The following is a 21,013-nucleotide window of genomic DNA, read 5'->3' as shown; positions in this document are numbered from 1 at the left end:
TCACAAGATGATCACCATTATTTATTTCTGGTCTCACGTGCTTCCCTTTCCCATTTGGAGAGGGCTTTGATCATGTTCCCAAGCTCTTCCCAGCAGACAGAAAGGCTAGACATTTTTTTTCTTGCTAAAGGAGCGGGTGTTTGCGCCATCGCACGTCTCTGGGCGATGGAGGGTAGAGCAGCGCTGAGATATCGCGGCGTGGCGGGGCCGAGGGGCTGCTTCGCTGCAGAGCACGCTGGTCCTGCTGCTCTGCTGCAACAAGGCACCGTACAGCTAGCAAGCACTAGTGCTCTTAAACAGCTTTAAACCTGGCTTAAATCACTCCAGCCTTCCCGCCTGGCCTCGGCATGGCAGAAGAACCTGCTTATTCCACCTCCCTGTTGAGCCAGGAGCCGGCTCCTTCCTAAAGGACGGTGTCCATCAGCCTTTCCCGGGCGTCTGCGTTAAAACACCGCGCTGGGGCTTAGGCTGGCCTGATTTCCTCGTGCTTAAATGCAGGCGGTGCCGGTCCAGCGGCTGGCAGGGATTTACCAAACTGCCTGATGCTGCCTGGACAAGCCCGTGCACAGCCCCGTCCCGAGGAGGTGCTGCTTCCTCTGCCTCCACAAGCCCCGGGGCTCCGAGTCCCACGTGGAGCTTTATGAGCCCAGCGAAGCTTTAGGAGCCCAACTCGGCACCAAAGCTGCCGTCTGAAAGGGGGAAAGCATCCCTGGGAGCTCGCTGCCCTTGAGCCAGCGGGTCTGGGTGAAGGTCGATGCTCTTCCGATGGTCCAGGCGGCTGTCGGACACTGGTGGGGCATCAAGCGACCAAGGGGTGTTGCTGGTAGAAGCTGTTGGGTTTTGCCTTCTGGTGCAGCCTGGTTTTTGGGGTTGCTGTGACTTCTCTCCTGGCCACTGCTGCCAGTGGCAGCTCTTGGAGCCCCTCTTCCCCACGCCGGGAGAAGGGGTTTGCCCTCAAAAGGGCGGCCAGGGATCAGGGCTGGCTTTTACTCGCTAGCGGTGGACGTTGTGGTGGAAGGAGGTGAGCTCTAGGTGGGTACGGTCCAAAGCAAGCTGGCTGGAAATGGGTATGGCATCTTCTGGGCTGTAATCCTTTGGCTTTGCGTTAGAGAAGGATGTGCTATGGGTGACTGACAGCTGAAAATAAGGCACTGGGGGGAAAGGGAGGTCCTGGCCGCTGGGACGGCAGGCGTCAGTCCCTCTTCTTGGCGTCGGTGGCCTGCGTGCGCCTTTTCAGCCATGCCATGTCGATGTAGAGGTTGCGCTTCAGGACAGCGCTGGCGCAGATGAAGGCTCCTTGAAGGGCTCCCACGAAGCCGCTCGTGCACAAATCCTGCCCTGGAAGGGAGCAGGAGGCGGCCATGGCAGCGGCTGTGGTGGGGACCCATGAGCAGCCCATGCTCTCCATCCCCAGCTGACCATCAGTGCTGCTGGGCATCACCATCCCCAGCCACCACCTACCTCCCAGCTGCCCCCGCACCAACCCTGGGGTTTGAACCCACAGAACCCCTCCCTGTTTGACCCCTTCCTTCTCCCCAGCAGGGAAAGGGCCTCATCCTGCCCAGCTAATATAAATCAGCACTGGGCAGGGAGACAACGTCCAGGAGCTGGAGGAGGTACAGTCCTTTTCTCCTCCCGTTGGGGCCATGCAGCTCCACTTGGACGTGCTCCAGCGGCTCTTGCCTTGCCCCATGGCACCCCGCGGCTTGTCCCCTTATTTCATTGAAGGTTTTTCTCCCCCCATATCCTGCTTCCCCAGAGGCGTCCTCATCTGAGAACGTGGTGTCTGGGTGGTGGCCGTGGTACCTGTCAGGTAGAGGTTGGGGACGGCCGTCTGCGCCCTCACAGCGGCGATGGTTTCGGCTTGCAGGCGGGCCATGCTGTGGTCGATGCCGTAGATCTCCCCCCTGGGGCTGGCGATGTAGTGCTGGTTGGTGAGGGGCGTCCCTCCAGAGATGTACTCGATCTGGGGGGGGACAAGGGGACAACATGGTCTGCAAGGGGTAGGGGTGATGGTGTGGGGTGTCTTGTGCTGTAGAAAGCTGTTTTCATGGGGTACAGGCCAGGACAGGTTTCCTTGCAGACCCTTAGCTGCTGGTTCTGGCCAGGTTTGGTCCCAGGATGGTCCTGGAGGACCATCGTCCCCCTCCTTGGACCACACATGGTCAGGAGGCAGTGGCTATGGGTTGGTGCCGCGCTGCCCAGCTGGACCTCACGTCCAGCAGACCCAGACCCAGTTCCTACATTTGCGGGATGGGGCTGAGTAGACAGGAGCCAGGAGAGGAGCTGGAGGACCCACCAACCCCAGGTTTCCTCACCCTGTCCTCGATGCAAGGGTAGAGCTTGAAGACAACCTGCATGATGGTGTCCACAAAGGTCTTCTTCAACTCCTCATAGTCGTCTCCCCGCTTATTGACCTGCTTGTCCTTCCACTCCTCAAACCACTCATATTTGGCGAAGGTCACGATGGCCAGTGTGGATTTACCTGCAGCAGGACAAGGTTGGGGCGGTTGTCCCCCTGCCCACCCTCATGCCACCATTTTGCTGCCACGGATCCAGCCCTCCCCATGCAAACGCCAGGGATGTCCCCAGGCCTTTATGGTCCCATATCCTTCATCCAGTTATCCTGAAGACCACTTTTCATGAGCAACCTGTTGGGCAGCTTTGACCATGGCTATTTTAGGAGAAACTCCTCGTTTGCAGTTCATCAAACGAATCAAAACCCAACAAGAGTTTTCAAGCCCCTCCCAAGCATGTGTGGTTGGGCTTCAGCCTTTACCTGGGTGCCTCATCTCCCAGGTGGGGTCCTTGGCTGACGGGCAGGTGACAAACAGGAGAGGGATGTTCTTGGCAGCTTCTTCTCTGGAAGAAGCCAGGTAGCGATTGGTTCTGCAGGGAGATACGAGGGTTTGAGGTGGGTTTTGACGCAAACCTTTCCGTGAATACTTGCTACGTCCGAATCCCCATGCAGCGAGGATCTGCCAAGAGCATTCTCTGAGTCACCACCCAGGAATTCATCTCCTTACGCTTAACAAAGCACGTTTAAGGTGAAGCCAAACCTACATTTCATCCAGGTCATTTCCTAGGTACATGAAGTAGTTGGTGGGCTCCAGCCCCAGCTCTTCCCTTGAGCCATTAAGTCCTACGAAAACGGTGAAAGCCCCTTCGCCATGTGTCACCATGCGAAGCTGAGACTGGATCTCTGTGATACGAAGGGAAGAAGGGGAAAATCAGTATTTTCTGGGACCCTCAGCTACAGAGAAGTGGCTTCTCCAAGAAGAAGCCCCACTCCTATCTACATTGCTCCCACGTTGGCTCGTAAAACTGATTTATCTCGAAACAACCCGTGTGTGCTCAAGGGGTGGGATGGCAACTCCTGCGAACTGTAAGGAAGGCAGCAGCGCTGCGATTTCCTGTAGGGGATGCTTTGGGGTGCCCTCGGCTTGAGCTTTTGCTGGGTTTAGTGACCTTCTTGGAGTCAAATGCGCTCCTGCTCTGCAAACGTTGAATGGTTGTAGATCAGGACCATGTGGCTGCCCGGAAAGCTCCCACCCACCCGTGCCCCCGTCCACCCACCCGTGCCCCTTCCAAAGCAGCAAAAAGATTTTGTGGCAGCGCTAAACCCAACTTTAAGTGGACATTTCACCAACTTTCACAAGTTTTGGGGCACTACGCTGTGCTTTTTAGGGGAACCGAGCAGCAAACCAGGGCTTTGCCAACTGTATGGCCAGTTTTGGCAAATTAATTTAGGCTTGATTAAAAAACCTGCAAAGAAACGTATGGCCAGGGGTGGTGTTCTGAACGCCGCGACATAAAGAACGGGGTTTTGCTGGTGTCTAAGAAATGATTATAACGAAGCCGCTTTTTGATGTGGCTCAGAGGGGGACCAGTGCCGTAACCCCAACGAAGCCCAACGCTGCCGTGTTTTACCAGGCAGCGCCCGCGCCTCCGCCGGCAGGAGCCGTTCGTAAGTGTTGAAGATCCCAGCATCCGAAATGATAACAGGAGTGAAGATGTTCACCAAATCTTGGCCTTTCTTGACACTCACGCCTGGAAGGGAAAGGCGACGGGGGAGGAATGGGTCCAGTTAAAAGCAATGCCGCGGTGGGGAGAAGCCACGCGTGCCCCATCCCGTGCCAGCGCTCACCGCAGGCTTTGCCCTGGGAGTCCAGCAGGATCCTCTGCACCGGTGCCCTTCCCAGTACGTTGCCTCCGGCTCTCCGGATAACGGGAATGGTGTGGAAGGCGATTTCCCCGCCCCCCCCTTTGGGGTACCACGCACCACGGAGGAAGTGGTTCACCAGGATGCTGTGCATGGAGAAGCTGGCCTTGGAGGGGACCACGCCTGAAAAAAGGGGCAGCGCAAGGTGAATTTGTGCCGAATTGTGGGTTTGTGGCTTATCCTGAAGTTTTTAGGATGAGGAATGCCCTCGGCTGGACGCGATGCTGTAAGGAAGGATGGATGCAGGTGAGAAACGATGGGTCATCGGTACCCGGAGAAGCAGGGAGGGCATCAGACGTGGGTGGCCCCGTGGCAAAGCCCTTGGCTCTTCCACAACTCGGGGTGCACCCCCTGAACCAGCCGAGTTATGGGGGGCTGAGGGCAAATCCCCAGGGTGGATGGGAGGAAGGGAAGGGGAAGGGGAAGGCTCGGGGCGAAAGGGTTACGGCGAGACCAGGGCGGTGGTGCCAGCGCGAGGTTAAGGCTGGGTAGACGTCCCCTTGCGTCGGAGGCGCGACACGGCCATGCCGTGAAGCCGAAGGATGCGGAGGGAAAGAGACGAAGGCGAGAAATGGGGACGATGGGGACAACCAGCTGCTGGCTTGGGGACAAGGATGCTGGCGGAGCATCCATGCACGCAGCAGCCCTCGCCTGCAAACCACAACACCCTTACAAAAGCAAATGAAAAAGAGTTTTCGTGGGTTTTTTTTGTTTCTAAAGGGTTTAACTTTACCTCCACGACGCCCCGGAGCCTCCTGGCTACCTACCGTAGGTGGGGAAGATGTAGCTGAAGACGGCCCTGAGCTCGGGGTTGGCGGTGAGACCATCCACCACCTCCTTCAGGCTGCGCGACGCCAGTCGGCAGAAGGGGCTGAGCCACGGCAGCAGCCCCGAGCGGCACAGCAGCCTGGCCAGCACCCGGGGGATCATTTTCAAGGTGCCCATCAGCATGGTCCCTCTGCCGACGCTCTGCGGGAGGGGAGGCTGTTGCTGAGCACCCGCCTCCGCGGGGGCTGCGGACAACCCAGGGTGGGCTCGAAAGATGTTTAAAAGCATCTTTTTCCCCTTAAATTTACTGCTTGGCTGGCAGAGAGGTGACAGCCTCTCGTAAGCGCCGAATCCCGGGAAGCTGCGGGCAAGGGAAGAACCGGCACCCCCAAAAAACCTCCCCTGCGGCAGGGGCTCCCAGCCTTTGCAGTGGTTTCAAAGCTTAAATTAATTCATGCTAATTTAGCACCGTTTTGATGATTGCAGCCACTCCACCGCCTGGGAGGACTGGGAGGTGTCGGGGCTCGCAGGGACCCCAGCACATCCCGTGGGGCCACGAGCATCCGCGGGGAGCGGGGTTAAACCTCTGGGTGCGGCGCCGGCTTTTGAGGCAGAAAAGGGAGATTTCGACGCGTTTCCCAACAGTTTTGGGGCCGGGCAGGTTGTACAGCGCCGTTATTCTCTGCAGTTGCCCAATATCTGAGTTTTGGGGTGAGGGGGGGAGTTTCCCCTCCCTGCATGACCCTGCAGAGAAGGACCAGAGCCAAAAACATCCCCGTGGCGAAGCCAAAGCCCCCTCTACCTTCACCAGCCGCTCGAACTCATCGATAGCGGCCTCCTCCCCGGGAAACTGCTCCTTCAAGCCTTGGAAATATTCCTTCTTCCCCGAATAGATGCGATACGTCCTGCCGCGGCCGGGCTCCCCCAAAAGCACGGTGTCGTAGGCGGCCGGCAGCCGAGCCCACTCCAGCTGCCCCTCCGTCAGCTGGTCCAACATGAAGCGGGTGATGGAGCCCTCCTGCATCTGCCCCACGTAGTGGATACCTGCAAGAGGTATTTTTCATTTATTTTGGGGGTTTTTTTCCTTTTTTTTGCACCCCATCGCGTACCCCTGGGATGCGCAGGAGCCTCCTTTTTTTTCTCTGCTGCCCCCCAGTAGCTCCGTATGGAGGGGAAAGGGAAAAGCCGGGAAAAATCCGCCTCCCGTTCTAGGTTGAAGGGAAAACCAAGTGCTCGCCGCGGGTTTTTAAGCAGCTTTTAGGAATTTTGTTAAGTGTTGATATTTCTTCCCCCTCTATATTGCTGTAAATAATTAATCCCGTGCAACTCGAGGCACGTACGGAGCCGGACTTTGTCTTGCTGGAAGGAGTTGGCCGAGGGAGACGTGTCCTGAGGTGACATCCCCCGGACAGGGAATTCTATAGGGGCCGAGCTGGATATGGGGAATTCTATAGGTGTCACCGCGGCGGGGCGTGACCGGCAGCGCCTCGGCGGGAGGGAAGGTGTGCGATATCGCGTCGCTCACGCAGAAAAAGCGCTTGTATAACCCGGGGCGGGTGCTGGGTCCCCACGGGTGTTACGGGTGCGGCTCCCGCCACAGGCCCCCCCCGCACCTCCCCATCCACCGGGGGTGGCTTTGGGACCCCAGATGCCGCCGGGGGCCATACCGGTGTCGAACTCGAAGCCCTTCTCGCTGAAGGTGTGGCAGCAGCCCCCCAGCTTCCCGTGCTGCTCCAGCACCAGCACCCGCTTGCCCGCCTTCGCCAGCAGCGCAGCGGCTGCCAGGCCCCCGATGCCGCTGCCCACCACGATGGCATCGAGCCCCTCGGGGACTTTATCTGCCGAGAAAACTGGGGGGGGGGGGGGTGCATCCTGAGCGGTGGGAAGTGGCACCCCCCGCGCGGGCGCATGGTACCCGGCGGGTGGCCCCGAAACCTGGCTGGGGGTGATGCCACTCGGGGGGCGATGCCACCCTGGGGGTGTCACACTGCCCCGGGGGGTGATGCCACCCTGGGGGGTTAATGCCACCCTGGGGGGGTCATGCTGCTTCAGGGGGTGATGCCACCCTGGGGGTCATGCCTTCCCCGGGAGGAGATGCTGCCCCGGGGGGGGAGATGCCGCCCCGGGGGTGATGCCGCCCGGGGGGTTAATGCCGCCCGGGGGTGATGCCGCGCCGAGGGGGGGACATGTCGCCCGGGGGTGATGCCGCCCCGGGGGGTTGATGCCGCCCCGGGGGTGATGCCCCCCGGCAGGGCTGAGGGCTGGGGTGCCCCGGGGTCCCGCTGGGGCGGGCATTGCCCCGTAGCCCCGTACCTGCCTTGAGGACGGTCCTGCGCGCAGCCTTGTCGGTGACGAGCGGGGCGGGCGGGCGCCGGGCATCGGCGGCGAAGGGGCTGGGGCCGCCGCCCGCGCCCCGCCGGAGCCGGGCCAGGAGGAGGAGGAGGGCGAGGAAGAGCAGCGCGAACGGCCACATGGCGCTGCGGCGGCTGCCGGCGGGGCCCGCTCCGCCCCGCCGCGAACGGGAGGGCGGCACCGGCCCGGGAGGGGCGGGGGAACGGGGCCGGCACCGGGCACCGGGAGGTGGCGCCGGGCACTGGGAGCCGGTGTTCAGCACTGGGAGCCGGTGCTGGGAGCTGGCACAGGGCGCTGGGAGCTGGTATTGGGCACTGGGAACGGGTATGGAGCACTGGGAGCTGGCACTGGGATCTGGTACCGGGCACTGGGAGGCGACAGTGGGCACTGGGAGCTGTTGTTCAGCACTGGGAGCTGGTACTGGGAGCTGGCACAGGGCACTGGGATCTGGTACCGGGCACTGGGAGGCGACAGTGGGCACTGGGAGCTGTTGTTCAGCACTGGGAGCTGTTGTTCAGCACTGGGAGCTGGCACGGGGCACTGGGAACTGGTGTGGAGTACTGGGAGCTGGCACTGGGATCTGGTACCGTGCACTGGGAAGTGACACTGGGCACTGGGAGCTGGCACGGGGCGCTGGGAGCTGGCACTGGGCACTGGGAACTGGTATGGCTGGTATGGAGCACTGGGAGCTGGTGCTGTACACTGGGAGGTGACACTGGGCACTGGGAGGTGACACTGGGCACAGAGAGCTGTTGCTCAGCACTGGGAGCTGGCACGGGGCACTGGGAATTGGTGTAGAGCACTGGGAGCTGGCATTGGGAGTTGTGCCCTGCACTGGGAGGTGACAGTGGGAGCTGGTGTTCAGCACTGGGAGCTGGCACAGGGAGCTGGTACCGTGCACTGGGAGCTGGCACTGAGTACTGGAATCTGGCACTAGGAGCTGGCACTGGGCACTGGGAGCTGGTACTGAGTACTGGGAGCTGGTATGGAGCACTGGGAGGTGATATTGGGTACTGGGATCTGGCGCTGGGCACTGGGATCTGGCACAGGGCACTGAGAGCTGGTACTGGGCACTGGGAACTGGTATGGAGCACTGGGAGCTGGTACCATGCACTGGGAGGTGATAGTGGGCACGGGGAGCTGGTGTTCAGTACTGGGAGCTGGCACGGGGCACTGGGAGTTGATGGTGGGCACTGGGGGCTGGTGCTGCGCATTGGGAGCTGGCCCTGGGAGCTGACACCGAGCACTGGCACTGGGCGCTGGCACTGGGCGCTGGCACTGGGAGCTGGCACTGGACACTGGTACCAGGCCCTGGGAGCTGGTGTTTGGCACTGGTACCGGTCCCCGGGAGCCGGCACCGGTCCCCGGCCGCGTTCTCCGCGGTTTGACCCTCCCGCGCCGCCGTCGCCCCCCGCGCGGCGCCTGCCGGGCGCTGTAGTCCCGCGCCCTCCGTGTCCCCCGGGGCGGACTACAGCTCCCGGCATGCAGCGCGGCCGCGCCTGCGCAGTGCGCGGCGGCGGCGCCGGGACCGGCGGGCGGGCAGGGAGGCCCCGCCGCCGCTTCCGGTGGGCGCGGGGTCAAAGGGCGGCGGGTCAAATGGCAGAGCGGCCCGGGGGGTGATGGCTGGGAACCGGGAACCGCGGGGGGGCAGCGGGCGGGGCCGCGGGAAGGGGCGCCCCGGGGCCTGCGGGGCGGGCGGGCCGTAGGCCGCAGGAGAGGCCCGAGGCCTCCGGAGGGGCCCTGCGGGACCGGGGGGGGGCTGTCACCCCCCGGGACACCCCCGGGGCCACCCGGCCCCGCCGCCTGAGGCTCCGCCGCGGCTCCCGCCGAGGGGGGAGGCCGCCTTCTTCCCCGCAGGGCATGAGCGGAGGCGCCGGGGGCTCGGAGCGGCCTGAGGAGCGGCAGCGGTTCCCCCCGCCCGGCAAGTCCCTGCCCGTGCGTGTCAGGCCTGAGCCCTGCCGCGGCCGCGCCCCCGCCCTCTGGGACCCCCTCATCGCTCTCCTTCATTTATGTCCGTGTAAAATGATCTTTCGGGGGTACCCAAAGCGATCTTTCCGTTACCCGAGCTGGTAGCGCAACCAAAACGCGCCCAGCCGGCTGGCGCGGTCCTCAGGCCGCCAGCCGAGGACGGGGCTGGTTCCCTGAGGGAAGAGCTGAGGGTTTCGGGGAGCGGTCAGTTTTTGGGGTCTGCTCTGGTGGGTGACGGCTGCCCCTCTCTCTGTCCCCGCCTAGATCTCAGCTCTGAGACAAAATGGGCTCCTGCAGGCTCTGGTGCGGGGAGCGGGGCAGCCCGTGGGCGCTGGTAAGCTTTTCCTCTGCTGCCTTTGTGTTGATCTCATTGTGTTCTGGTGGGGGAAACGCCTGGGGAGCTTGAAGGGAGCCCAGTGCTGGGCTCGCAGGCAAACCTGGCTCCGACTTGGTGAAGCCTTGGCCTCGCTTTGTCCCCGATTTGCCAAGGAGAAACCTCGTAGCGTCTCGGGGGCCTTGGTCAGGATTTATTTCCCCAGAGAAGGGGAAATCCTGCCCCGAGATGACCTGAGCGGTGCCGGGGGAAGGGAGCAGGCGCCCCCCAGGGCTCCCAGCAGACTCCAACCTCCGGCGTGCCTTTCTTTTGGCAGAGGTCAGCGAGGAGCTGCGGCGAGCCCAGGAGGAATGGGAGGCTGTGGAAGAGATCCAGTCAGGTACAGCGGAGGCCGGCAGCGCCAGGGATAAGGGGGGTTGTTCCAGGGTTGGACAGAGAAGGTCTGGGCAGGGGAGGGGACCTGGGTGTGCAGCTGGGGGACATTTTTGGGGTGTGGGGGGGAGCTGGGGAAGGGGCTGAAGGTCTGGAGGGGGTGGGAGACCCGCTGCCTTCCCCCAGCTCCCCAAGTCTTTGCCCCCCCTGCCTTGCTAGAAGCTGGGAGCGAGCTTCCTGCTCCGGAACAGCCGCTCTGGCCTGAGGCGGGAGCTCGTTTCGGCACGGGGAAGCTGGAGCGGAGGGCAGGGCTGAGGCTGGGGGGGCTAACGCTGTTCTCTGCCCCTCTGCAGGGCTGGGGGGGACGGCGGCTGGTGCCGCGCCCCCGATCTCCTTCAACGAAGCGCTGCAGTACTTCCAGACAGCTGACCTCTCCGAGTGCAGGGTACGGCAGGCCCCGCGCTCTCGCCCTCTCTCGGGGGGGTAGTTTTAGTAAGTAGGAGAGGGGAGCACGGCGGGAGAAGCTCAGCGCTCCCCTCTTTCCCTTCTGCCTTTCCTTGGCTCGGCTCGTCGCGTGATCCCGTCCCTCCCAGCTCGCCCACGGGTTTCTCTCCTGCCCAATTCCCCGAGGGACCGGCCCCGACCGTTTTTTTGCATGTTTTTCTCCTCCACAGAAGAAAGTCCAGGCGACGGCGCGCAGGCAAGGCCTGGCTGCTCTGCTTCACTTCCTCTTCGGCCCTCCCCGGCTCCAGCCGCAGCTGCAGGGAGAGCGGGAGCTGGCTCTGGCCATGGCACAGTGTGAGTGTCCCCGCCGCGAGCCGCTGGCCCAGCCGGCGTCGCCGTTATGGCGAGAGCTTCGTGGGGAGCCACTCGAGGGGGGCTCGGGGTGCGGCATTACTTGTGTTTCTGCACCTCTAAGGCTTTTTTTCTCCTTCCCTTCTCCCCTCCAGCAGCACAAACACAGCCGGGGTGTTCTCCTTGTTGCTGTAAGCCATTCTTGGCTGCAGGGTTTCATTTCCAGCTGGGCTCTGGCTTTACGCTGGCGGCCGTTTCTTTCCCCGCCGTGGCTCTGTGCCGGCACTCAAGGGCAGCGGGGCAGGGATGCCCAGCGGTGGTTTTTAGATGCCGAGGGGTGTTTTCTCTCTGCCAGGTGGTTTGGACAACAACGAGAGAGTGCACATGAGAATCCTGCAGACCATTTACAAGAAGCTAACCCACTCCAGGCTGGGCTGCCCGCGCTACGGGGTGCACTGGGAAGAGCTCGGCTTTCAAGGTAGGGCAGAGGGAGAGACCTCTGGAGCAAACCTTTGCCAAGAGGGAGCGCGCTGGTCCCGTTCCTTCCTCCGGAGGTGGGATCCAGGGGCAGTGCAAGGGGTTTGCTGCTCATTCCCTCTCCCTCACGCAGCTGCCATCCCTGCTGCCGTTCCATAGAATCATTTAGGTTGGGAAAGACCCTTAAGATCATCAAGTCCAACCGTTAACCCAGCGCTGCCAAGGCCACCACTAAACCACGTCCCTGAGCACCACGTCTGCCTGGTTTTTAAACACCTCCAGGGGTGGGGACTCAGCCCCTGCCCTGGGCAGCCTGGGCCAGGGCCTGACAGCCCTTTGGGGGAAGAAGTTTTTCCCAATATCCAACCCAAACCTGCCCTGGTGCAGCTTGAGGCCGTTCCCTCTCGTCCTGTTCCAGTTCCCTCCCCAGCCTTGGGCTCCAGCCCCTGCCCCAGCCTCGCTGCCCTGCTCTGGCCACGCTCCAGCCCCTCCATGGCCGCCTTGGGGTGAGGGGCCCAGCGCCGAGCACAGCATTTGAGGGGCGGCCGCAGATCAACGCTCCCGCCCAACTTGGTGTCGTCTGCGGCCGTACTGCGGGTGGCTCGGTCCCCTCGTCCAGACCGTTGATAAAGATATTAAACAGGAGCGGCCCCGACACTGAGCCCTGGTTTCGTAGCAGATCTGTTGCTGCCCCAGCCAGCTGTCATGACCAGTACAACATCTGGACTGGCTGGCCAGATAACACCGATACCTGCTGCCCCGGTTGCCCGTGTCCAGCTGGCGTGGGCATAACAAGAAGTTGGCGTAACCGCTTTACCCAGGCCATTAATGCTCTTCATTAGCGAGCGATCTCTGCGGCTAATGAGCCGTCTCGGGAGGGCTGGGTTATTAGCGAGGCACGGGTCGGGGCTCTGTCGCTAAGGTTGCGTCGCAGGTTGCTTTCAGCCTCGGCTGTGTAAGAAAAACAGCGTGATTAGAGCTGTCACGTGCGGCCTCGCAGGAGGTTTCGGGCTGGTTGACTCACGAGTTAAATAGGCCGGGTTTTAATGGAGCCTGAAACCCTCAAGAGGAGGGGAATGGCTCCCGCTCCTCCGCCCTGGCGAGCGCGCAACTGGTTCGAAGCGTTCGTTTACCAGCCCTGGGGCGGGTAGAGCGTGGGGCGACTTATTCCTAGAGAAGGTGTGGGAACGGGCGCGTGGGTGGGAGAGCAAGGGTTTGTTGGTGCCCACGCGAAAGAGGCTGCGGCACCCGTTCGGCTCTGGTTAGGGAAATTCCCCGAAAGCTTTCCCTTGGGATGTGGTTCCTGAAGGGAATCGCTGGGATTCCCCTGCTCTTGAAACGCTGGGACGGGGTATAAAGAGCCCGTGGAAGCGGGGGGGTGACCAGAGAGCGACTCCAGGCTGTCCCTGGCTTCACCGGGCTGTCCCGCTCCTCCAGGTGCGGATCCCGGGACCGACCTGCGAGGGACGGGGATGCTGGGCCTGATGCAGATGCTGTATTTCGTCATGGACTCTCAGACGCTGCCGCTGGCTCAGGAGATCTTCCAGCTGTCCCAGCACGAAACCCAGGCACGTCCTTCCCCTTCCTCGCTCGCTGCCTGCGGGGGTGCCTACCCCTTTATTTCTGACACGCGGGGAAGGGAAGCACAAAATCCTTCCCTTCAGAGGAAGGGCTTGACTTTTTTTGCTGCTTAATCCCCCTCACGCTGGCAAGGGGAGGAAGGTGGTGCCCAGAAAGCTCCCGTCGGAGGCGGGAGCCAAGCTCCCGGTGTTGGCTTTATGCTGGGAATGAGATTTTTAGCATCCCAGTGGAGACTGGAGATTTGCTCCTGGGATCCTGGCTCGGAGCTCAACTTGTGCAGGTTAAAAGGGCCGGAGAAGCGGGCGAAGAGCAGCGCAGCCTGAAAATGGGAGCGAGTGGAGCCCGTCTCCTTAAACTTGGCATTTTGGTCTTGGAAGTGGTTGGGTTTCAGCCTGGATATAAGCTCAGCTTGACCCACAGCATCCATCTAAGCCTGTATCCGTAGCGTGATTATCCTGCTACGTGGATCTGTTGCCTGCAGCCGCTGTCCCCCAGGCTTGGGGCCGTGTGGATGTGGCATGAAAGGGCCGGAGGTGTCTGGGCGCCTCCGTGTGCCACAAGAGAGGAGGCTTTTTCCAGCCGAGCTGCGATAACACTCATTCTTTTGCAGAATTTCCCCTTCTGCATCATGTCCGTGAACATCACCCGCATCGTCCTCCAGGCCCTGAGGGAGGAACGTCTCTCCAGGTGAGATTGGGAGTGGCCGATGGCTCCGTAGCCGGGCTGGGTGGGGTTTTGGGGTCCTCAAAAGCCATCTGTCCCTTGTTCCCGCTAGCGGGGTCCCTCCCCGGGGGCTCGGGACGGCGGCTGAGCCCCTCTCCGTCCCTTTCAGGGAGTGCAACCGCAGGCAGCAAGTCATCGCCGTGCTGAACGACCTGTACGCGGCGGCCTTTCTGCAGCTCTACCGCATCTGGAAATGGCAGCACAAGACTGTCGCCGACTCCGGCTTCCTCCTAAAGGGTGCGTTTCCCCGCGCTTTCCCCTCCTTCCCTGGCCGAGGAAAATCACCCGGGGCCCGGAGGACAAACCCGGGGCGTTCTCAGCCCGTTCGTGTCCTGCGGAGCCCAGCCCCAGCGCCCAGAAAGCCCCGACCGTTCATCGTTTAATCTCACACCCAGATTTTCAGCAATCTTTAGCCGAGTGCCCTGCGGGGTGCCTCTCCCCGCCATTTTGCATCTCAAATCGTAAAGGTGAGCACCCGTGGAAGCGCCCGCCGCGTTCAAAGGGTGCTGTGTCGCGGTGGCACGAGGTGGGTGACAGCAGGGATGTTTCTCGCTCCCCGGGCTCGCTCGCGTCGCGCAGGGTGGTTGCGTAAGCCCTGTTTGTAGCGGAGTCGCCGACGGCGTGCTTTTCGCAGCGAGCACTAAATTAACCAGCGAGGTTATTTACTCTGGAGGAGCCTGGTGTCAACAGAGCCGCTCGGCTGCGCCGCGCTAATGGCTCCCTCTTAAATCGGGGTCCAGCTGTCGCGGTCTGGCTCCGCTTCCATCCGCTCTCCCCGGGCTTTCCCTCCCGGGGGGAATCTCGGGGGGCTCGGGCTGATGCTGAGGTCGGCTGGGGGTTTTGGCGCGGAGCTTTCCGTGCTCTCATCCCAAGCACGACGAAATCGTTGCCTTTCCCGAGGGGACACGCTGGGCCGCCAGAAGTAATACACGGGTCAAAACCTTACCCCAGGAGCGCGCTGCGTCCCCGGCACCGCCCAGACCTCGCTCTCTCCTCACGTGTTTCCCTCTGGCCTCCCCAGAGCTGGAATTATCCACCAAAAAGAAACCGAAGCAGCTCCTGAAATCCCTGGAGGCCTACGTGAACCAAAACCCCGCGGCAGCCGGCCTTCAGCTGCCCTCCCCACCCTCCGCCTCCGGCGGCGGCAGCCGAGCCGGCGAGGAGATCGACTTCACCGGCGTTTGCGACCTGCAGGTTGAGCTGGAGGGGGAAGCCCGACTGATCTGAACCGGAGGCAGACGTGCCACGGGGAGCTCCGCTCGCGGAGGGTGCTTGGCCACCACCGCCTCTGGTTTGGGGGCTCGGGAAAGGCCGTGCGGGTCGTGGCAGCAGGTGCGGAGCGATGGGAGGTGGCCGCTGCCCTGGGAAGCGTGGCACGGGAAGGGTCTGGGACCGAGCTGAGGGCAGCCAGGCGCCTGGGACGCCGTTGAGGGCGGATTTTTTGCCCTAAAGCCCCAGAAAGGGCGGCCCGCTCCTTCCCCCTCTCGCCCCGGCTGCGCTGACGGCATTGCGGGAGCGAGCCGCGGGGCTTGACCCTCTCCAGGCAGAAATCTCCAGGAGCAAAGGCAGAAAACGTGGCAGAGCGGGTGGATTTTTCTGAGCCACCGACCTCAGGCTGGGGTAGTCCGTCTGTCTGTCTGGAATCCGTGCTGCCGTCTGTCTTTACCCCTCACAGGAGAGTTCAGCGATGCTCCAGGCGGAGCTGGAGCATGGTGAGAGCGCTCCTGCATCGACTCCCGGCTCCAGCAGCCCCGGGAGGGCTGTGTCAGCGCTCAATAAGTTATTAAAAGGAGGAAAAAATGCTTTTCTTGGCGTAACGGAGACTTTTTTGGAGTGGGGTTTGGTGCTGGTTTCTGCGGCGGGGTGGGGGGAGAGGGCTTCCGCTGGCGGAGGGCCGCTGCGGGGAGCGGGGAAGGGCGAAGCGGGATCTGCCTGGTGCCCGGGAGCCTCCCCTCCCAGTCCGCCGTGCCTCAGTTTCCCCCTTTATGAAACCCGAATTACAGCCCCGTCCCCGGGGGAAGCGCGGGGATGAGCCGGGAGCAGCAACGGCTGCTCCGTGCCTGCCGTGAGCCCTCAGCAGGCGCTTGGAGATGCTCCGAAAGCATCTTCAGCCCGCAAAAGAGGGGAAAAGGCCCCGAAAAGCGCGGAGCTGGAACGACGAGGTGTCGGCGCAGGGGGAGCTGGGGGGGGCGCGGAGCCCTGCGTCGCCCAGCCCTGCCCTCACCCCTCCGAGGAGGCGAGCGCCCGCAGGGCCGGAAAACGTTCCCCTGGCTGGAAAAACCTGAATAAATGGGCAAAAAGGGTTTTTTCTCTCTCAAAACTGAATTATTGCATAAATCGCGTGGAGGTGCGGGGGCGGGGGGCAGACGGGGTGCGGGAAGAAAAAGCACCTTGGGGGGGGGGGAGTTGGGGGGACGCGGGGACCGGGGAGGGACGCGGGGAAGGAGCGGAGCCCGGAGCGGAGCCCGGCCCCGCCGGCGGCCGCTGGTCCCCCGGTGCCGCCCGGTTCCGCCCCGGGGGCGGTGGCTCGGCCCCCCCCCCGCTCCCGCTTAAAAACCCGCGGAGGCGGCGCCCGGCAGCGCAGAGCCCGGCGGCACCGGCGGCGGCACCGGCAGCACCGGCGGCGGCAGGTAGGGTGCGGGCAGGGCAGGGCAGGGCGGGCAGCGTAAGGGACTTGCAGGCAGCACAGGGCAGGGGTGCAGGCAGGGGAAAGCAGAGGTACAGGCAGGGCAGGGGGCCAGCAGGCAGGGCAAGGGGCCAGCGGGCAGGGCAGTGGGGCAGCAGGCAGGGCAAGGGGGCCAGCGGGCAGGGCAGGGACCAGCAAGCAGGGCACGGGGCCAGCGGGCAGGGCAGGGACCAGCAGGCAGGGCAGGCAGCCTGGCGGGCAGCATGGCAAGGGACGCCGGTGTCCCCCAGCACCCCGCGGCCTCGTCCTCCCGCACCCCGGGGCACCACTGAGCGCCGGCGGCCGGAGCCCGCAGCCGGCAGGACCATGGAGGGCCCCGAGGGCGGTTACTCGGTGCAAGCCACCGCCGCCATCGCCGCCGCCATCACCTTCCTGGTGCTCTTCACCATCACGGGCAACGTGCTGGTGATCCTGGCCGTGCTGAGCAGCCGCTCGCTGCGGGCGCCCCAGAACCTCTTCTTGGTGTCGCTGGCGGCCGCCGACATCTTGGTGGCCACCCTCATCATCCCCTTCTCCTTGGCCAACGAGCTCCTGGGCTACTGGTACTTCGAGAAGACGTGGTGCGAGATCTACCTGGCTTTGGACGTGCTCTTCTGCACCTCGTCCATCGTCCACCTCTGCGCCATCAGCCTGGACCGTTACTGGTCGGTCAGCCGCGCCATCGAGTACAACGCCAAGAGGACGCCGCGGCGCATCAAGTGCAGCATCTTCATCGTCTGGACCATCGCCGCCGTCATCTCCCTCCCGCCCTTGGTCTACAAGGGGGAGAAGAAGGCGGCGGCGGGGGAGCGGCCGCAGTGCAAGCTCAACGAGGAGGCCTGGTACGTCCTCTCCTCCAGCGTCGGCTCCTTCTTCGCCCCGTGTCTCATCATGATCCTCGTCTACCTGCGCATCTACCTGATCGCCAAACGCCGCCACCGCTCCCGCCCCGCCAGCGCCAAACCGCCGGGATCGGTGCCACCGAATGTCCCCCCCCGGGCCGGCGTGGACGCCCCAGGGACCGGCCCACCTGCAGACAGGACCTCGCTGCTGAGCCCCGAGGAGCCCCCGACGTCCCCCAGCCCTGGGGCGGGGGGGTCCCCGCAGCCCGGGGGACGCCCCAGGGACACCTTGGCCACCGGGACGGGGCGGGTGGTGTTGGCACATCGACCGCCGGCGCTGAACCCGTGGAGGAGGAAGACTCAGGTCAACCGGGAGAAACGTTTCACCTTCGTCTTGGCCGTGGTCATCGGCGTTTTCGTCCTCTGCTGGTTCCCCTTCTTCTTCCTCTACAGCCTGGGCGCGCTCTGCCCCCGGCGCTGCAAGGTCCCCGACGGCGTCTTCCAGTTCTTCTTCTGGATCGGTTACTGCAACAGCTCCCTCAACCCCGTCATCTACACCGTCTTCAACCAGGACTTCCGCAAGGCTTTCCGCCGCCTCCTCTGCCGCCGCCGCGCCCCGACGCCCTGGTGAGGGGCTCTGGCCGCCCCCTTCCTCCTCCTTCTCCTCCTCCTCCTCCTCCCGGCCGCACTCACCGCCTGGAGCGTCCCTGGGGTTTGGGGGGGGCTTTGAAGCCCCCCAAAGCGATGATGGGTTCCCCCCTGCCTTCTCTCGCTGCCAGATTTCCCTGGGGGCCCAGGGTGGGGGGCACGTGCCACCGCGCCACGACCCCTGTCCCCGGTGGCCCGGTGGCAACCTGGCAGACCTCCCCCCCAAGGCGGCGCCGTGGCCTTTTAACAATAAAAGATATTTTGTAATAAGAAAAAAATGTCACTTTTTGTCGGGGGGGAGGTGGGGGGTCCCAGGGGGTGTCCGTCCCCCCCGTCCCTGGGGACAAGAGCCGCGGCCCGTGACGGCCGTCAGCGCGGCCGGGAGGAATGTGTGCCGGCGGAGCGGGAACACGATGTCTGGGAGGGGGCGGTTATTTATGGCAGCGCCCGGGAAGGAATAAATAACGATAATTAAAATAAAAAAAACCCCAAACAACCCCAAAGAATAAATCTCTGCAGCTGCCGCCCGCCGGCCCCGAGGACGTTCAACCCGACGGGGGACGGGGACGGAGCCCGGCGCTGGGGGACCCCGGTGGGGTGGGGATTGGCCAGTGGCTGCTGTAGGGGATTCGCTGGTGTCTCGTATAGGGTTGTGCTGCCCACCCGGGGTGCGGGTGACGCGTGTTGGGGGCTGCGGGGGGGTGGTGGGTTGTGGCTCACGCTGGGGGGTTGTGACCCACACCGCTGTGACCCACGCCGCGGTATCGTGACCCACACAAGCGTAACCATGGGTCGCAGTGGAGCATCGTGACCCACACTGGCGTGTTGTGGTTCGTGACAGTGTATTGCGACCCACAGCAGGGTATTGCGATCCACACTGGTGTGTCATGATTCATGGCGGCGTGTTGTGACCACACTGGTGTGTCGTGACTCAGAGTGCTGTACCATGACTCACGATGGCACACGGTGACCCACACCGGCGTGTGGTGACCCTTACTGGGGTGTCGTGACCCCCACCAGTGCATCGTGAGCCACACCGGGGTATCGTGACCCACGCCGGTCCATCATGACCCACACTGGTGCATCGTGACTTGTGATGGTGCATGGTGACCCTCACCAGTGCACGGTGACCCCCACCAGTGCTCGGTGACCCCCACCAGTATATCACGCCTCACGCTGGGGTGCCATCACCCAGGCCGGTGCCCCCGTCGCCGGGGGACATGGCCGGGGACATCTCGCCTCCGCAGCGGCGGGGTCAGCCCCATCTCCCTGCCCCACTGCGGGACGTCGCCTCCACCCACCCCAAACCAGCTGAACTTTTGGGAAGCCCTTTCCCAGCCCGGCTGCTCTCCTCCTCCCCTGGAGCCCGGCACGGCCGGCGGCCGTTGGCCCATCCCGGCGCGCTGGGAGGATGCTCGGGGTGGGAGAGGTCGTGCGAACGGGGCTGGGGCCGCGGGGCTGCGCACGCCGAGCCGCTGGACCCCCGCCAGCCTGGCCCCAGGGCGGCTGGACCCGCTCCCGGCCTCCGGCGCCACGTCCCGCTGCGGCTCCTCTGCCCCGCAGCTGCGCCGGCCGCTTCGCACCCCACGTCGCTGGGGGGAGAAGTGGGGCCGGGTGTCGTCGTGTTGGGGTGTGGGGTCCTGTGGGGCTGGCCGTGGTCCCACAGGGCTGCGGGTGGCCCCGTGGGGCTGGGCATGGCCCCCATGGGACCAGCCTGTCCCCAGCGGGACCCGATCCCCCCGCCCGCCCCGGGCCGCCAGCGCCGCCGGCTCTGCCCCCCCGACATCTCCCCCTTCCGCTCCCCACTAATCCCCCCAAAACAGCCCATGGGTTGCCATGGCGATTCCTGAATTCCACCCCCCGTAGATTCAGCAGAACCAGGTTTGTTGCAAAAAAAAGGCCGCAGAAACTCAAGCAGGGTGACCTTTTTGCCGAAAAAATCAGTTACAACGGGTTCAAACAGGTCGAAACAGGTTGGCGGGGGGTTTATTCCCGCTCCCGCGGCGCTCGGGGCAGCGGCTGACCCCCGCGGTGAAGCCGCCGTGCCGCTGACCCGCCGGCCCCGGCGTTATCGCCGCCGGAATAATTGCCATCCCCTCGTTAGCGCTGGGGAAGCGGCGGGAGGGGGAAGTTAATTGAGCAGAAATATTAATTGCTGACATCCTCCCCCGGGTGCTGCTCTGGGCTGGGGGGATGCTCAGGACCCAAACTGGGACCAGTATGAAGGCGCTGCCTTAAACTGGTGTGAGAAACCCTCACAGGGAGGTTGGATGATGCTGTGAGGTGCAATGAGTTCTTGCCAGGGCTCAGCCTGCCCCTGCTGGGGCTGCTCTAGGGCTTGCCCCCAAGGCCGGGCTTCGGGCTTTTAATTAGCGCCCGTTAATTACATGATGAAATACCATAAAAACATGATAGACGTGCCAAAACCCTCGGCGCCGGCGCCTGGGATGATCCCTCCCGCGATCTTTCATTTTATTTTTGGGAGTTTTGACAAAATTTGGCCACTTTCGTCAGCGGAGGAAGGTCAGGCGTGAAGCCGGTGGGGGGGAAATTATTTCTTCACGGGGGAAAAAATGCGCGTTCCCGTTCAAATATTTAAAAATAAGGAGCTGGGAACGGCTGCGAAAGCTCTTTATTTGTATTTGGGTTTAATGGCAGAGCAATAAAAGCCGGGGAAGGGAAGATACGGTAACCATAGCCACCGTGGTGCGGGGGGGAGCCACGGCAGCCCAGTTGTGTTTAAAAATATTGAAAAATTTAAAAAAAAATGGGTTGGGTTGCCTGAAATCTTCCCGTTTCGGTGATATTTTATGGGCGACGCAGTGTGAAGATGCTTTGCTGTTATTGGGGTCCCCCGGAAAGTGAGAAAAAGCAAGAAAAAGCCAGAAGAAAAAGTGAGAAAAAGCCCGAAAAAGTGCGAAGGGGCCCGTTTTCGGAGAAGGCGGGCTCAGGGCGGGCAGGATCTGGCCCAGGCGCCTCCCCCCGCTGTTTCGTGCCCCCTAAAAAGCCCCCCAAGGCCCCGGGGTATCGCAGCAGCCCCCTCGCTCTCCCTCCTCCTCTTCCCTTCCAAGTAAATAAGTTTTTTTTCTTATGTTTTTCCTTTTTTCCTGTCTTTTCTTTTTTTCTTTCCCTTTTTCCTGTCTTTTCTTTTTTTCTTTCCCTTTTTCTTGTCTTTTCTTTTTTTTTCCCCCTTATTATTTCCCCACCAGAGGACGATTAAGGGATAAAAGCTCTCAGCTGCACTTAAAGGCAGATTTGCTGTGCCA

The 21,013-nt window shown here is 62.8% G+C and overlaps 3 protein-coding genes across 12 annotated transcripts; 2 read left to right on the top strand and 1 right to left on the bottom strand.

Annotated features, from left to right (window-relative positions):
* RETSAT (retinol saturase) lies at window positions 1-7,497 on the bottom strand. 2 transcript variants are annotated; one of them, XM_087762773.1, is made up of 11 exons: window positions 7,304-7,497; window positions 6,658-6,840; window positions 5,793-6,034; window positions 4,990-5,191; window positions 4,148-4,345; window positions 3,931-4,050; window positions 3,064-3,202; window positions 2,780-2,889; window positions 2,319-2,485; window positions 1,807-1,966; window positions 1-1,338 (listed from the first exon to the last, which is right to left on the bottom strand). In XM_087762773.1, the coding sequence occupies exons 1-11, from the start codon at window positions 7,461-7,463 to the stop codon at window positions 1,193-1,195; spliced, it is 1,827 nt and encodes a 608-aa protein (XP_087618899.1). In that variant the 5' UTR covers window positions 7,464-7,497; the 3' UTR covers window positions 1-1,192. The 2 variants fall into 2 exon arrangements, with proteins under 2 accessions (XP_087618899.1, XP_087618900.1); XM_087762774.1 differs by having other exon boundaries at window positions 2,355-2,485.
* Window positions 7,498-8,836: 1,339 nt separating this feature from the next.
* On the top strand, window positions 8,837-15,394 carry ELMOD3 (ELMO domain containing 3). 9 transcript variants are annotated; one of them, XM_087762786.1, is made up of 12 exons: window positions 8,851-8,907; window positions 9,200-9,277; window positions 9,575-9,644; window positions 9,961-10,023; window positions 10,370-10,461; window positions 10,691-10,814; window positions 11,167-11,289; window positions 12,726-12,856; window positions 13,480-13,556; window positions 13,702-13,829; window positions 13,988-14,059; window positions 14,614-15,394. In XM_087762786.1, the coding sequence occupies exons 2-12, from the start codon at window positions 9,203-9,205 to the stop codon at window positions 14,817-14,819; spliced, it is 1,161 nt and encodes a 386-aa protein (XP_087618912.1). In that variant the 5' UTR covers window positions 8,851-8,907; window positions 9,200-9,202; the 3' UTR covers window positions 14,820-15,394. The 9 variants fall into 9 exon arrangements, with proteins under 9 accessions (XP_087618917.1, XP_087618912.1, XP_087618916.1 ...); XM_087762790.1 differs by lacking the exon at window positions 13,988-14,059 and having other exon boundaries at window positions 8,854-8,907; window positions 10,370-10,508; XM_087762791.1 differs by lacking the exons at window positions 9,200-9,277; window positions 13,988-14,059 and having other exon boundaries at window positions 8,837-8,907; window positions 10,370-10,508.
* Window positions 15,395-16,376: 982 nt separating this feature from the next.
* ADRA2B (adrenoceptor alpha 2B) lies at window positions 16,377-18,018 on the top strand. Its single transcript, XM_009476362.2, has one exon. The coding sequence runs from the start codon at window positions 16,585-16,587 to the stop codon at window positions 17,728-17,730; it is 1,146 nt and encodes a 381-aa protein (XP_009474637.2). The 5' UTR covers window positions 16,377-16,584; the 3' UTR covers window positions 17,731-18,018.
* The last annotated feature ends 2,995 nt before the right edge of the window (window positions 18,019-21,013 follow it).

Source organism: Nipponia nippon, unplaced genomic scaffold, assembly GCF_047370975.1.
Source record: "Nipponia nippon isolate SJK-2023a ecotype South Korea unplaced genomic scaffold, ASM4737097v1 scaffold_27, whole genome shotgun sequence".
Lineage (NCBI taxonomy): Eukaryota > Metazoa > Chordata > Aves > Pelecaniformes > Threskiornithidae > Nipponia > Nipponia nippon.
Note: the sequence above shows the minus strand (reverse complement) of the source record. Positions and strands in the feature narration are given on the sequence as shown.

What these genes read in the sequence shown, in the direction of transcription:
- ELMOD3 (XM_087762786.1), top strand. Translation starts at nt 9,203, where the DNA reads ATGAGCGGAGGCGCCGGGGGCTCGGAGCGGCCTGAGGAGCGGCAGCGG. An exon ending in GGGGCAGCCCGTGGGCGCTG is followed by an intron (nt 9,645 to 9,960) that starts GTAAGCTTTTCC and finishes TTCTTTTGGCAG; the next exon opens with AGGTCAGCGAGGAGCTGCGG. An exon ending in CTCCGGCTTCCTCCTAAAGG is followed by an intron (nt 13,830 to 13,987) that starts GTGCGTTTCCCC and finishes TCTCACACCCAG; the next exon opens with ATTTTCAGCAATCTTTAGCC.
- RETSAT (XM_087762773.1), bottom strand. Translation starts at nt 7,463, where the DNA reads ATGTGGCCGTTCGCGCTGCTCTTCCTCGCCCTCCTCCTCCTCCTGGCC. An exon ending in CTCCCAGGGCAAAGCCTGCG is followed by an intron (nt 4,051 to 4,147) that starts GTGAGCGCTGGC and finishes TTTCCCTTCCAG; the next exon opens with GCGTGAGTGTCAAGAAAGGC. An exon ending in GGAGGCGCGGGCGCTGCCTG is followed by an intron (nt 3,203 to 3,930) that starts GTAAAACACGGC and finishes TTCGTATCACAG; the next exon opens with AGATCCAGTCTCAGCTTCGC.
- ADRA2B (XM_009476362.2), top strand. Translation starts at nt 16,585, where the DNA reads ATGGAGGGCCCCGAGGGCGGTTACTCGGTGCAAGCCACCGCCGCCATC.